Here is a 15,135-nt window from a genome sequence, read left to right on the forward strand (position 1 = left end):
TCCTTCTCCTGGCTCATCCTGGCTCAAAAGCTCCCCCACTGAGTACCTTGTGACCCCCATTCCTGCCCGCCAGAGAACAACCCCCCTTTTTCCTTTACCTACCCAAATCCTATAAAACGGCCCCACCCTTATCTCCTTTCACTGACTCTTTTCGGACTCAGCCCACCTGCACCCAGGTGAAATAAACAGCTTTATTGCTCACACAAAGCCTGTTTGGTGGTCTCTTCACACGGACGCGCATGAAACTCAATACCTGTTATTATTGAGTCAGAAGATTTTCCCTCCTTTTAAGTACTTACTCAGTATTGGACTGCTTGTGAAGTATAATATTTAGCACATTCTACTTTTTACTGTTGTATTTAATCACATTATTGTATTATATTTAAACATAAAGCATTTAGAACTATGCTTGTATTAGTTAGGGTTCACTAGAGAAACAGAACCAATAGGATAGATGGATGAATTGATGGATATACAGACAGACAACAGAGATAGATAGATAGATAGATAGATAGATAGATAGATAGATAGATAAAAGGAGATTTATTATGGGAATTGGCTCATGCAATTATGGAGGCTGAGAAGTCCCATGGTATGCTGTCCACAAGATGGAGAACCAGGGAACAGTGGCTTCGCTCATTCCAAGTTCAAGTCTGAAGGCCTGAGAACCAGGGGAGCCGATAGTGTAACTCTTAGGCCAAAACCAAAGGCTCAAGGACCTCAGGGGGCCACCGTAAATTTCCCAATCTGAAAGCCGAAGAACCTGAATTTCTGAGGACCTAGAGTAAAAGAAGATAGGTATCCTAGCTCCAGAAGAGAGCAAAGTCATCTTTCCTCTGCCTTTTTGTTCTATCTGGGACCTCAACCAATTGGGTGGTGCCCACCTATACCGAGGATCTTCCTTGCTCAGTCTACTGATTCAAATGCTAGTTCTCTTCTGCTTTATTGGCGATCTGGGTATTCCCTAACCCAGTCAAGTTGACACTAAATCATCACAGTGCCTGACAAATAAGACATGCTCAATAAATATGACCTGTTACCACTACTGTGATTGGCATTGCTTTTTCTGCATACACATCTTACCTACTAAATTAAGATCCATGGGACAGAAGTCCTGCTGTATATACTCATATTTCCTCTCATTCCACGCCTAGCAGCGCTAGGCACATAATAGTCACCTGATGAACATTTATGGAAAGGATTATTGCCTATCTGATACCATTATGAACATGCATGTGATATGCCCAGCATTTTTAGTGAAGGTTGTATTTGTCGTACAGTTTGTTAATGCTTCATACTGCCTGCTTTATAGCTAGCTGTTTTCATATCTTCCCCATTGGTCCATGACTGTCCTTTTGGCAAGGACTGAGTCTCTGTCATTTAAGACCCAGCTCAGTTTATTATCTGTCATTGAAACTGCATACACAGAAAAGTATTTACATGAAATTAATGGTACTTCAGCTTCAGAGCTACTCACTTGATAGATAATCTCCTGAAGCCCTGGTTAATGAGTATACTCAATTCAGAAGCAGAGATTGTGCACTACATGAGAAAATTTGAAATGCTTTGAAACCTTACAGCTAATAATTAAAAGAAACTTAATAGCTGGACACGATGGCTCACGCCTGTAATCCCAATACATCGGGAGGCCGAGGCAGGCAGATCACCTGAGGTCAGGAGTTCAAGACCAGCCTGGCCAACAAATGAAACTCCATCTCTACTAAAAATACAGAAATTAGCCAGGCATGGTGGCAGGCACCTGTAATCCCATCTACTCAGGAGGCTGAAGCAGGAGAATTGCTTGAACCCGGGAGGTGGAGGTTGCAGTGAGCCAAGATCTTGCCACTGCACTCCAGCCTGAGTGACAGAGTGAGACTCCATCTCAAAAAAAAAAAAAAAAAGAAACCTAATAGAGCCTTTACCAAATTTGACAATAATCAAATTGTATTATAGTATTAACAATAGCTATTTATATACCTAAAACTGTTCCAAATTATCAATTATATAAAAAAATTTTAATCAACCATGTTGGAAGGTCTGGATTATCATTTTATTCTCTCTATATAAAATGCAAAAAAATTGTTGTCACATGAAGAAATGATAGAATGTAGCCCCAAAATGTAGGGGGGTAAAGTATTAGAGAAGTGTATCTGGCAGTTTAATTAAAATATAACATTATTTTTCTAGATTTTGTGATATGTGGGATTTAATTCACTTTTTTTTTTTTTTTTTTTTTGAGATGGAGTCTCGCTCTGTCTCCCAGGCTGGAGTGCAGTGGCTCGATCTCGGCTCACTGCAAGCTCCGCCTCCTGGGTTCATGCCGTTCTTCTGCCTCGACCTCCCAAGTAGCTGGGACTACAGGCGCCCACCACCACGCCCGGCTAATTTTTTGTACTTTTTAGTAGAGACAGGGTTTCACTGCGTTAGCCAGGATGGTCTCAATCTCCTGACCTCATGATCCACCCGCCTCGGCCTCCCAAAGTGCTGGGATTACAGGCATGAGCCACTGTGCCCGGGCCTTCACTTTTTTTTTTTTGAGATGAGAGTCTCACTCTGTCGTCCAGACTGGAGTGCCTGTCCAAGGATCACATTCTGAGCAGTCAGGCCCTGGACTTCATGAAGTCCTTGCTTTACCAGTCTATGTTTCTCTACTGTGTAACTTGAGAAGAATTTCACTTGTGATTTCTCGTTCTGTCTGTCTTCCCCTTACACCGGTGGTTCTCAACCAGGGAAGAGTTTACCTCCTAGGGGACATGTGGCAATGTCTGGAGGCATTTCTGGTTGTCACAACTTGGTGGAGGGTGCTACTGGCATCTAGCTACTACTAAACAATCTGCAATACCTAAGACATCCTCACAGCAAAGAATTATCTGACCAAAAATGTTAATAATATTGAGGTTGACAAGCCTTGCTCCATGAGGGTTGGGCATAGAACATCTCATTTCGGCCAGGCGCGGTGGCTCATGCTTGTAATCCCAGCACTTTGGTAGGTCGAGGCGGGCAGATCATGAGGTCAGGAGATCAAGACCATCCTGGCCAACATGGTGAAACCCAGTCTCTACTAAAAAAATACAAAAATTAGCTGGGTGTGGTGGCATGCACCTGTAATCCCAGCTACTCAGGAGGCTGAGGCAGGAGAATGGCTTGAACCTGGGAGGCAGAGATCCAGCCCGGCAACAGAGCAAGACTCTGTCTCAAAAAAAAAAAAAAAAAAGAACATCTCATTTTCTGTTTTATGTCCAGCGTCTGGCAGCACGCCTGGCTTACAGTAAAGCATAGCCACAGGTCCCTAAGCATGCTGTCCTCCATTCTCCATCCCAATTGTAAAAATTTCCATGTTCTATACCTTTCCATCCATGATGGCAGCTGGAAGTTATGAAATAAGCCACTGATATCATAAAGTTCCACCCAGAAGAAAATTAAAACCAATAAATAACAGGGGATACAAGCTAATACGTAGGAACATTATGACTACTCTGAAGATGTTTAATACTCAATGATTTACTGATTGCTTTCTTAAATGAATGAGTATTGACTCAAGAACATTGGTCAGAAAGTTTGTCACTGACCTGACCACAAAGAAGGTTGTAGTCACAAAGGAACAGCAAGAACTGGTCTTGAGAATGATCATAAAGGGCGAAAAGACTCTGGCCTGCCACAGCACCAAGGACAGAAATGCTAATGACACTGATTTCTGCTGACTGCCTTTGGATCACTATGACTGGTCAGTCTGGGACATTCACTTGTTTTTCTTATCTAGAAAGCCCTGAGAACTAAACATTTTGGCAGTCTGGAAAAGGAGACTGGTGGATGAATTTCCTCCATGGTAGGCTGGTCTTAAGCAAACTCCTTTTATGTGTGATATGGGAGATACTGAAAGGCCAGATGGAGCAACCAGCTAAGTATCTGAAATTCCTACCATTTAAACAACAAAGAGATCATTGTTTTATAATTGAGTTATAATTGTCTGTTGATTTATCATGGTGATATAAAGGTGGCAACATTGGGGGCTGGGCGTGGTGGCTCACGCCTGTAATCTCAGCACTTTGGGAGGCCGAGGTGGGTGGATCATGAGGTCAGAAGATCGAGACCATCCTGGCTAACACGGTGAAACCCTATCTCTACTAAAAATACAAAAAAATTAGCCGGGCATGGTGGCGGGTGCCTGTAGTCCCAGCTACTCAGGAGGCTGAGGCAGGAGAATGGCTTAAACCTGGGAGGCAGAGCTTGCAGTGAGCCGAGATCAAGCCACTGCACTCCAGCCTGGGCAACAGAGTGAGATTCCATCTCAAAAAAAAAAAAAAAAAAAAAAAAAGGTGGAGACATTGTTATTCTTATATCCTGTGGGTAGCATTTTTAGAGAGTGATTTTGCAATAGGTTGTGTTGTTTGTTTTTTTGTAGAGATGGGGTCTTGCTATATTGCCCAGGCTGGTCTCAAAACTCATGAGCTCAAGCTATCCTCCTACCTCAGCCTCCCAAAATGCTGGGATTATAGGTGTGAGCCATCATGCCTGGCCTAGGTTTTAAAATACAAATTTATTTTAAGAAAATTTTATAAGTTTTGTAACAGTTGTTAGCATCAAAATGGAGTCACTAATGTCAAGAAAACCCTGATAAATAGAGCTGGGAAGGCTGTGGAAAGAGGGTTATCGTGTATGCCTGATAACAGAAAAAGACTACGAAAACCACAACCTTGGACTAAAGGCCATCACAAGCTTACATAAAAAATGCTTCTGCAAGGACATCTGCCCAGCAACTTCCTGTGTACTCTCGGTAAGGCATAACCCTTGTTACTTATCTTTGCAGCCAAGGATAATTATTTCAAAACAATTGTGTAATTCTCCTTATTTTTTTCCTTTAAAAATCTTTGTCTTCGTTTACCTCCCTGAAAATACACATAGCTTAGTATGGCACATGTATTCCCATCACAATGTTTTATTCCCAAATATATTTCTTTTAGAGAACCTCTCGTTGTTATTTACGTTGACAGTTTGAAAATGTGAATAATAAGGGAAATTCACTGCAACTTTGTTTATCATAACAAAACTTTAAAAACACTTAAATGTCTTTCAACAATAGACTCTTTGAATAAATTAAGCTACACACATATAGGTGCGTACACATCTAAACACATACACCTGAATATACACATTGGAATACAAAGAAACCATATGTCTATAGTATATTGTTAAGTTTTTTAAAAACAAATTGTAAAGCTCCTGTAGAGTTGCTCTTATTTTATTAAATACTATACATATGTGTATATGGGCCTAGAGATATGTCTAAAAGGAATGTCATGAAAATGTGAACTTCAGTCATCTGCATGATGGAATGAGTCAATTTTTAGTTTCTTCTCTGTACTTCCCTGTATAGCTTGAATTGTTTAGAAAAGCATATGCCACATTTACAGAAGCAATACAATGATTTTTACATAAAATATAATGTTATAGCTGTTACTAATCTCCTTTCAAGAAAATATTGCTTCAAAGACAGCCATGTTAATAAGGGCTAATTTGTCAGATTGATTCATTGACATCTTGGGAAGAAGATATCAGCAACCCAAAGGGAAAGGATACAGGAGACGTACTCTGTGGCTTTGCTATGCACACCCTGAAGATGTCCAGCTATCATTTCTTTTCACCAGACCAGATGACCTCTAATTCATCTTCCCTCCCACTCTAACCCCAAGACTGATTCTAAACCTACATTCTCTGCCATGCTAGTAAACATCCTTGTCATCCAAGCAAAATGTCCGGAAATCATCTTTGACTCCTTTTCTTTTTTCCTACCTTCTCCTTCAGTCTGTCTCCAACTATGCATCTACTTTCCATTTCTACTGATACTACCTCGGCTTTGTAACCTCATCACTTCTCACCTGGATTTTTGTCGGCATGTTACCTGGCCTCACTCCTGCTCACCACTGATTTGTCTCCCTTCCTGCAGTCAGAGCAATTGTCCTAAATATTGTGATAATGGTGGCACTCTCTCTTCAAAAATCTCCCAGTAGTTCTCTATTGTTTGTACTGTACAGGATAAACTTTCAGTTCCCCTAAATCCACATCCACTCACCTGCTTCTGAGCTTCTTGCGCATGGCATTCCTCTTTCGGAATGCTCTTATTCCTTAGACCCAATACTTCACCTGGCTAGCTTCCACTTATCCCGTGGTATCTCTGCTTAGTCATCACTTCCTCTCAGAAGCCCTCCGGGACTGCATATATCTATCTACCTATCAATGGATTGATAGACAGATATCTTCATGTGCTTCCATAGTACCCTTATCATAGTACTTATGATGTTGATTTATAATTATTTGTTGATTGCCTAGATCCACACATGATCTGTCAGGACAAGAATTGTGTCTAATTCACTACTGTGTCCCCAGCATTTTGCACCATTCCCGCACATTTAAAATCATTGAATGAATGTGCTGCAGAAATGGTTAATTTCCACCTGAAATTGGTTCCCCTTATTCTGCTAGATGTTGCTGTATCTGATGTAGCACCTGGAACATGGCTGCTCTGCCATCATCAGGGGAGTTAACCTGAGAAGACAGAGTAAGCAAAAGATAAGAAGAACTGGGTCTTTCTTTTTTTTTTTTTTTTTTGAGACAGAGTCTCGCTCTGTCGCCCAGGCTGGAGAGCAGTGGTGCGATCTCCTCCCAGGCTCAAGCCATTCTCCTGCCTCAGCCTCCAGAGTAGCTGGGACTACAGGCGCCCGCCACCACGCCTGGAGAATTTTTTGTATTTTCAATAGAGATGGGGTTTCACCGTGTTAGCCAGGAAGGTCTCGATCTCCTGACCTTGTGATCCATCCGCCTCGGCCTCCCAAAGTGCTGGGATTACAGGCGTGAGCCACCGCGCCCGACCAGAACTGGGTCTTTCAAATTCTCACTGAACCAATGAATTAACCAACTCTTGGTCAATCTGCATTCGGACTTCTTTTTTGTTTTGGACAGGGTCCGTCTATCATCCGGGCTGGAGTATAGCAGTGCTATCCATAGCTCACTGCAGCCTCAACCTCCTGGGTTCAAACATTCTCCTGCCTCAGCCTCCCAAGTAGCTGGGATTATAGGTGTGCACCACCATGCCAGGCTAATTTTTGTATTTTCAGCAGAGATGGGGTTTCACCATGTTGGCCAGGCTGGTCTCGAACTCCTGACCTCAAGTGACCCACCTCCCCCAGGCCTCCCAAAGTGCTGGGATTACAGGCATGAGCCACCAACCTTGGCCTATTAGGGCTTTATTTTAAAACAAAGAAAACAAAGGTAATATTTTATATATAAATATATAATATATTATATAATATATATTATATAATATATTATGTAATATATATAATATATAATATATTATGTAATATATATAATATATAATATATTATGTAATATATATAATATATAATATATTATATAATATATATTCTATATTCTATATTCTATATTATATAATATATAATATATTATATATAATATATATTCTATATTCTATATTCTATATTATATAATATATAATATATTATATATAATATATTATATATTATATAATATATATTATATTATATAATTGTATATACTATTATACATATATAATATATATTATTATATATAATATATATTATTATATATATAATAATATATATTATTATATATAATATATATTATTATATATAATAATATATATTATTATATATAATATATATTATTATATATATAATAATATATATTATTATATATATAATAATATATATTATTAATATAATAATATATATTATTATATATAATATATATTATACATATAATAATATATAATTACATATACATTTATAATAATATATATTATATAATATATTAATTATAATAATATAATATATATTATATTATAATAAATAATATATTATATTATATATATAATATATACAATTATATAATATAATATATATTATATATATAAAATTACCTTTGTTTTCTTTGTTTTAAAATAAAGCCCTAACAGGCCAAGGTTGGTGGCTCATGCCTGTAACCCCAGCACTTTGGGAGGCCTGGGGAAGGTGGGTCACTTGAGGTCAGGAGTTCGAGACCAGCCTGGCCAACATGGTGAAACATATATATATATGTTTTTTGTTTTTTGTTTTTTGTTTTTTTGTTTTTTGTTAGGCAAGATGGTCTTGATCTCCTGACCTTGCAATCTGCCCGCCTCGGCCTCCCAAAGTGTTGGGATTACAGGCGTGAGCCACTGCGCCCGGCCAAACAAAGGTAATATTCTTAAAGAAGTTCCAGGATTAATACTCAGTCCGATCTCCTAAATTTTAGCATGCATAAGAATAACATAGATGCCTTCTTAAAAAGTAGATTTCTGGCCCCACCTCTGGAGATTTAGCTTCAGTGGGATATGGTAGAGTCTAGGACTCTGCATTTTAGCAAGCATTCTGATGTAGTTGGTCTGCAAACCACACTTCAACAAACCCTATTCTAAAACTTCTACTTCATATCTATGGAACGGAACCACATGAATGGCTCCCATCTTCTGGATCTTTCCATCATTTGAATCTGCTCCCTTGATTATTGTGTGTAGTTTGCAGACCAACTGCATTAGAATTCTCTATTCACCAGAATAAGACATTGATCAGGTAAGTCACTTAACCTGAGTCTAAATGTCCCCATTTGAAAAAAAAAAAAAAACATATTAATTCCCTGCATTGCCACTCCTGAGACTGGTTGCAAAGATCAAATGATCTCAGTAGCTGCACTGTACAAATATAAGAAAATGCAATTTGTTAGGACTCTGGTATTTCTCGTGCTCCTTAATTGAAGAAAAAAAAAAACTGTGTTCTTTAGGCTCTATTTATTAAGAAATAGAGGCTCACATTGTACAAAGATTGCTATGTGGTCAAACTATAAAAGGGGTTTACCTAGTTAACCTGAAAAGTTATTGCCCAGAACATCCTATTCCTAAGCATTCTGACTGTTTGCATGCTCCATCAACTCTGTAAGTAACGTATAATATGAATAGATTCCCTGACAAAGGAAGCTGCTTTGACTCCAGCAAAAATTAGTAGGTCCAAGGTTATATATCATATGATTCCATTCATATGACCTTCTGGAAAAAAACAAAACTATAGTGACAGAACAGGGCAATGATTGCCAGGGGCTAGGAGATGGGGGAGAGTATGACTACAAAGGGGTAGCAGAGGGAGTTTTTTGGGGTGGTGGAACTATTCTGTATCCTCATTGTGGTAGTAGTTACCGGAATCCTCATCATGCTAAAATTCATCAGCTGTACAAAGATTAAGCAGTTTTACTATATGTTAACTTAAAAAATTAATTAATTGATTGGCTCAACTTTTACTATATGTTAACTTAAAAAATTAATTAATTGATTGGCTCAACTCAAGTGACTGTTTTCCTTACCTGGATCAAAGCAACCCAAAGGATTAGAGTTTGTGGAGCGAGAAAAGAAGAATCAGAAATATGAGGAGGGTAGGCAGGAAGAGAGAATGAGAAACGTGCACACTGAACAAACAATTGTTCTGAGTACTTTTTCACTTTTTTTTGTTGTTGAGACAGCCTGTTGCTAACACTGGTATGCAGTGGTGTGATTATGGCTCACTGCAGCCTTGACCTCCCAGGCTCAAGTGATCGATCCTCCCACCTCAACCTCCTGAGTAGCTGAGACTACAAGGGCATGCCACCGTGCACAGCCTTTTTTTTTCTTTTTTTTTTTTTTTTTTTAGAGACAGGGTCTTGCTATGTTGCCCAGGCTTGTCTTGAATTCTTGGGCTCAAGCAATTTGCTCCTCTTGGCCTCTCAAAGTGCTGAGATTACAGGCATGAACCACCACACCCAGCCTGAGTACTTTTTTATTCTTTTCCTTTTTTGGGAGTTGTTTCCTAAAGATCAGTTTTATCTACTTTCTGGGACTCCATCCTTCTCTTCCCAAGTATAAAAAACCATTCTGATTAACCAGTAATTTCCACTGTTTCTCCTACACAACACTCTTCAGTTAATTTTTAGGTAAATTTTACTTTCCAGATTACCTCATACCCCCAAAATAATCAGAATAGTTAAGCTTCTAAAGCAAAGCCCTCTCTAACAGAGTCAGACAGAATCGGGGAGAGGCACTTTTCACGTTGGCTTTCCTCTTCATACTTCAGTGTCCCCCTGTTGGTTGGAGCTTCTAGAGATGTAATACAAGACAAATCTGTAATTTTAAATTTTCTAGTAGCCACCTTAAAAAAGTAAATAAAACAGGTGAAATTAATTCTAATACTATATTTTACTTAACTCAATATATCAAAATGTTATTTCAACATGTCATTAACATAAAAATTACTAATGAGCTATTTTGCATTTTTTCTTTGTACTAAGTCTTTGAAATCCAGTGTGTATTTTACTCTTAAAGGCCATTTCAGTTTGGACTAGCCACATACCAGTAGCTCATAGCTGTTGTGTAAGACAGTTACAGGTCCAGGCTATTTATTTTTGAAGTCCAGTGCAAACAACCTCTCATTCTTTGCACTTTGATAACTTGAATATTTGAGCCTACAATCTTCATTCATTCATTGGTCAACAGCCGCTGGAGTGTTTACTGTGCACAAAGCACTGTGCTAGAAGCTGGAAGGACAAAAGTGAACAAGACATTGTTTGCCCTAAGGCTCAGTCTGTGGGGGTGAGAGACACACATAAAGAGACAATTATAAAATAACATGAAAGAACGGTGACAGAGATGCACACTATTTAATGAGCATCTGGATGGGCAGGGGAGTGCTATAAATGTTTCAGAGGTGGCCCTGAGTGGCTTCGGAATGTGTGAAGTGAACTCTGAGAAGGGGATGGGAAAGGGCATTCAGAGGTACTAGCTTGACCAGAGGCGTGCAAATGAGGAATGCTGAGGCCTAGGGAGCCTCCCAAGAGTGCATGTCAGGGCAGAGATGAATGGAGAGGGAACTGGATAGGTATGCAAGGCCAGACAGAAGAACCTGGTAGGTCATGTTTAGCTTCCAAACTAAAACATCTCGAAAACTTCCTAAAATTCCATATGAAATGCAAATGGCGCTGGATTTCAGCTTTTGCTGGTAACCGTGGCAGCTCCCCTGCACTGGTTGCTGAGTGAGGGCAGGGCCATCTGCTTTGCTCACCACCCTACCCGAGGCTTGCAACACTGCCTGGCACAGAGGGGGCCTGGGGAGTTTACTCGGGCTGAAATGCCTTCCTTCACTCTTTCTCCTCCGGGCCTCCCATCTGTCTCAGTGAACTGGAAAAAGAGGAAGAGTGCCAGCCATAGCCTTTCACGCTTCCAATGGCCTCTGGAGTTCACGAACAGGTCTTCACCTTTCTGGGCTGCTTACAAGTGTACACAATGGAGCTCACCACTCCCCACTGCCCAGGACTGCTGTGTAGCTCAAATGAATTCGTGGAAAGTGCCCCCTAAAAATGAAAAGATGCCTCTGAAGCCTTGCGCACACCAAGTGGCACGACCTCCAGAGGTTACCGCCAGGTTTCCATCCTCCGCGCCCGGGAACCGCCTGCCCGGCCAAACGGTGACTGACTCAGGGCCGGGGCGCCCCCCCAGCCCTCAGGCGGAAAGCCACTGCAAACCCGCTTAACGCGCCTTTGGAGGAGGCGACACTGCAGCCCCGAGGGCCTGGGGCCCTGAGTCCCTGCTGCCCGCCCCCCGTATTCGCAGCGGACCCCACCGGCACCCAGACCCTGGCACCCCCGCCTCGCGCGGCGGCGGGGAGAAAAGGGTGGAGCGGTCCGACTCCCGCAGCCAATGAAATCTGCGGGTTCCTGGTCCGATCCCCGGCGCGGCTCGCCATTGGTCGCCGCCCGGGTCTCGGCCCACCGAACCTCGGCGACCCGAGCCAATCGCGAGGCGGCGGGTGATCCCGGGCTCCCCGGGCTGCCGGCTACAGGCGCAGAGCGGCCCAGGCGCGGAGCTGGTGGCGGTGACAGGAGGCGCGAACCCGCAGCCCTTACCGCGCGGCGCCGCACCATGGAGCCCGCCGTGTCGCTGGCCGTATGCGCGCTGCTCTTCCTGCTGTGGGTGCGCGTGAAGGGGCTGGAGTTCGTGCTCATCCACCAGCGCTGGGTGTTCGTGTGCCTCTTCCTCCTGCCGCTCTCGCTTATCTTCGATATCTACTACTACGTACGCGCCTGGGTGGTGTTCAAGCTCAGCAGCGCGCCGCGCCTGCACGAGCAGCGCGTGCGGGACATCCAGAAGCAGGTGAGCGGCGCCGGGTGCGGCCGGGACTCAGGGCCGGGGGCGGCGTGCGCGGGGATAGCGGGACGGGAGGTAGCGACGGGAACTGCGGTGCGGGGGCGGCCGGGACTTCCCGGTGGGCTGGGGAGCTGGCGTTGGAGAGGGGTTGGAACGAAACAAAAATGTGATGGGGGCGGGGGAACAGAACAGGCAAAGTGCCCACTGTGTGCAGGGCATATGCGGGTACCTGGAGGGAGATGAAGAAGGGGAAGAGGGGGAGGTGCGCAGCACTCAGGTAACTCTCACCCGGCGCAAGCATTTCAGAGAAGGAAAGGCTTCCGGGAGGTGGAGCTGGGTCTAGAGATCGGGGAGTATGGGAAATGATTGGGGGAAGGTGTGTGGTTGGAGGGACTGGTGTGAGCAAAGGCTGGGAAGCCGACAAGTGCAGGGCAGGGGCGGGAGAACGTCGGAAAAGTCCGTTTGGTGCTAGGCTGGAGAGGGGCCTTGATGCCAAGGCCGAGTTTGGACTTTATTTTGTACAGCAAGACGCTTTTGATTGGGTTTAGGATAGAAGACTAAAGCAAGAAGGTAGAACCCAGCCCAGAAGCGGGAGGGAAGAGCCTCACAGCCTCTGGTGACGGAGGGCTCACTTCTTGACAAAGGCAGTAGGTCCATCTCTCAGTTCCTCAGGCACCCACGGAGACTGTGACCTGCTGTGGCTCACAGTAGAGCCTCCTCTGCATCCAGGGACCTGGGCAGTTTCTTGACTCCCTCTGCTTCTCTTTATGTTCCTCTCTTGTTGGCATCAGGTTGCAGAGAGCTTCTGTTTCCTGCTGCCACTCTTCCGTAGGTGTAGCAGCCTCCATATTCTGCTTTCTCCGCGCTGGGTGCTGCAGGCAAGAGCATGAAGATGGATGCAGAGAGACGTTCCCATGAAGCATAAGACCTGGGGCCTGGTGGGAGAATGCAGTGTCTGGAAGCGCTTTGCCCTGTAGCTCTGGATTTTGCTGGTCACAGTCATGGCTCCAGAGCCTCTGCCTGCCTGTCCTCCCTCCCCACCTGCACCGTTTCCTAGCTATTTTCTCGAGTTCAAATTCTCCATTTACCTGCTTGTCTCCCCTGTTAGACTGTGAGCTCCTAGAATGCAGGGACTGTTACGTGACTCGCCTGTGGCCCATAGGGCCTGGCTCAAAACAGCCTAGTGAGTGCCTATTAATCTCAGCTAAGCCACAAGGTTCACTGTGAGCAGGAAAGCAGGGGCCCAGCTGGACTAACCTCTACCCCAGACCTGCCATGTGCCATTGCCATCCTCACAGCAACCCTGGTAGATCTTGTGCCTATTTTACAAACAGGGAAAATTGAGTTTCAGAGTGTAAGTCATGTGCTCAGGAAGACTAGTCAGTAAATGGGGCTGGAACCTAGGTTAGCTCGATTTCAGAGCCTGAACTCTGACATTTCTTCTTTCCCAGGCTTTCCCTTCCCCTCTGTAGGTCTGGTTCAGTTGCCTCACACCTGGCTTGTAATAGCTGTCTGACCCAGTTGCCCTTTTTTCTGGGGTCTGTCTTTGGCCTCCAGCTTCAATGCAGCACCCCTAATCACTCCCTCCCATCTCTGGGCTTGTATCAAACTCCGTGGCTGCAGAATCAGGCAGGAACGAGACCTGGTTGGTCATGGAATCCCACCTATCATCCCTTTTCCCCCAAATCACAGGAATCTCTTTCTTAATACCTGCCCCCTACTGGCTCCCTGGCCTCTGATCAAAGAAAAGTCCTTCCCCGTGTTGAGCTGTTTGCCTGGCCAGCTCCAGTGCAGCCTTCTCCAGGTGACCTGACCAGTATTTGACCAGACTTTCGGTTACAAGTGAAAGAAGCTCAATTCAAACTGACTTGAGCAAAAAGGGATTTTATTGGCTCAGGTCCTGAAAAGTCTGGGAGTACAACTGGATCAGGCATGGCTGGATCCAGGATCCTCTGTCCGCCACCTCCATCTGTCCATCCCTCTGCCATCTGTTGGCCCTGCTTTTCTAGGTTGACTTCATTCTCTGGAGCCTCTCTCCCTGCAGAGGCCCCAACAGTTTCTGGCTCATATCCAACCAGCTTAGCGACCCCAGTAAAGAGAGAGTGGCTGTCCTGGAACTTGTCTCATTGGCTTGACTTAATGAGATGTCCTTAACCTGTCTCTGGCCAGAAGTATAGAAGCAGACCTCAGTCATGTACCCACCTCCTGGGGTAGGGGAGTAGAATCAGTCTCACTTGGACCAAAGGAAGATGGGCATTGTTAGAAGTGGATGAAGAGGAAAAGGATGGTCACAGGTCAAAACGACAAATATCCACCTCCCCTGCACTTGTCTATCTCAGCAGAAAAGAACACTTCCTCCTGCATTTCTGATGGGCTTGTCATCCATGGGCCATTTGTTCTGTGTTTTGTGCTCTGGTCACTTACCTTAGAGGTTTTGTAAAACCTCTTCCTTACATTGGCTTGGTGGTCCTTCCCTGCTCCTCCTCTCCCCCTCAAAGTGATGCATGAGTTAACATACACAAATGTTTAAACAGGCCTTGGCATGTGATAAACCTCCATACGTGTTAGCTATTACTCTGTGAACTGTTACCACAACTCCATCTATCTTTCCTGTCCTGAAGTCAAACAGTCCTGGCTATGAATCTCAGCTCTGCCATTTACCAATTGTGTGACTTTGGACAATTCTTTTGCTTTTGAGTTTCCTTATCCTCAAAAAAAGGGTGTCATCCTAACTTCTTGGGACTGTTGTAGGAATTACACAAGACAGTGTGCAGTAGATGCTTAGTGTGTTGGGAATACCCAGGAAATGGTCCTCATTTTTATACTTGCTATTATCACCATTACAAAACCTTTTCTGAACTTCTCAGCTAGAGTTAATGTTTTCAGAACACTTTGATCCTCTCTTCTAGCTCTTTCAT

The 15,135-nt window shown here is 43.4% G+C and overlaps 1 protein-coding gene across 1 annotated transcript in view; it reads left to right on the plus strand.

Annotated features, from left to right (window-relative positions):
- The first annotated feature begins 11,864 nt into the window (after positions 1-11,864).
- Positions 11,865-15,135, plus strand: part of DHCR24 (24-dehydrocholesterol reductase) — a 37,159-nt gene continuing 33,888 nt past the window's right edge. Inside the window, exon 1 of the mRNA XM_009249876.4 lies at positions 11,865-12,223. Coding sequence (XP_009248151.2) covers positions 11,993-12,223 — 231 coding nt within the window. The 5' untranslated portion in view covers positions 11,865-11,992. The remainder of the gene's footprint in view (positions 12,224-15,135) is intronic.

This window comes from Pongo abelii, chromosome 1 (genome assembly GCF_028885655.2).
Source record: "Pongo abelii isolate AG06213 chromosome 1, NHGRI_mPonAbe1-v2.0_pri, whole genome shotgun sequence".
NCBI lineage: Eukaryota > Metazoa > Chordata > Mammalia > Primates > Hominidae > Pongo > Pongo abelii.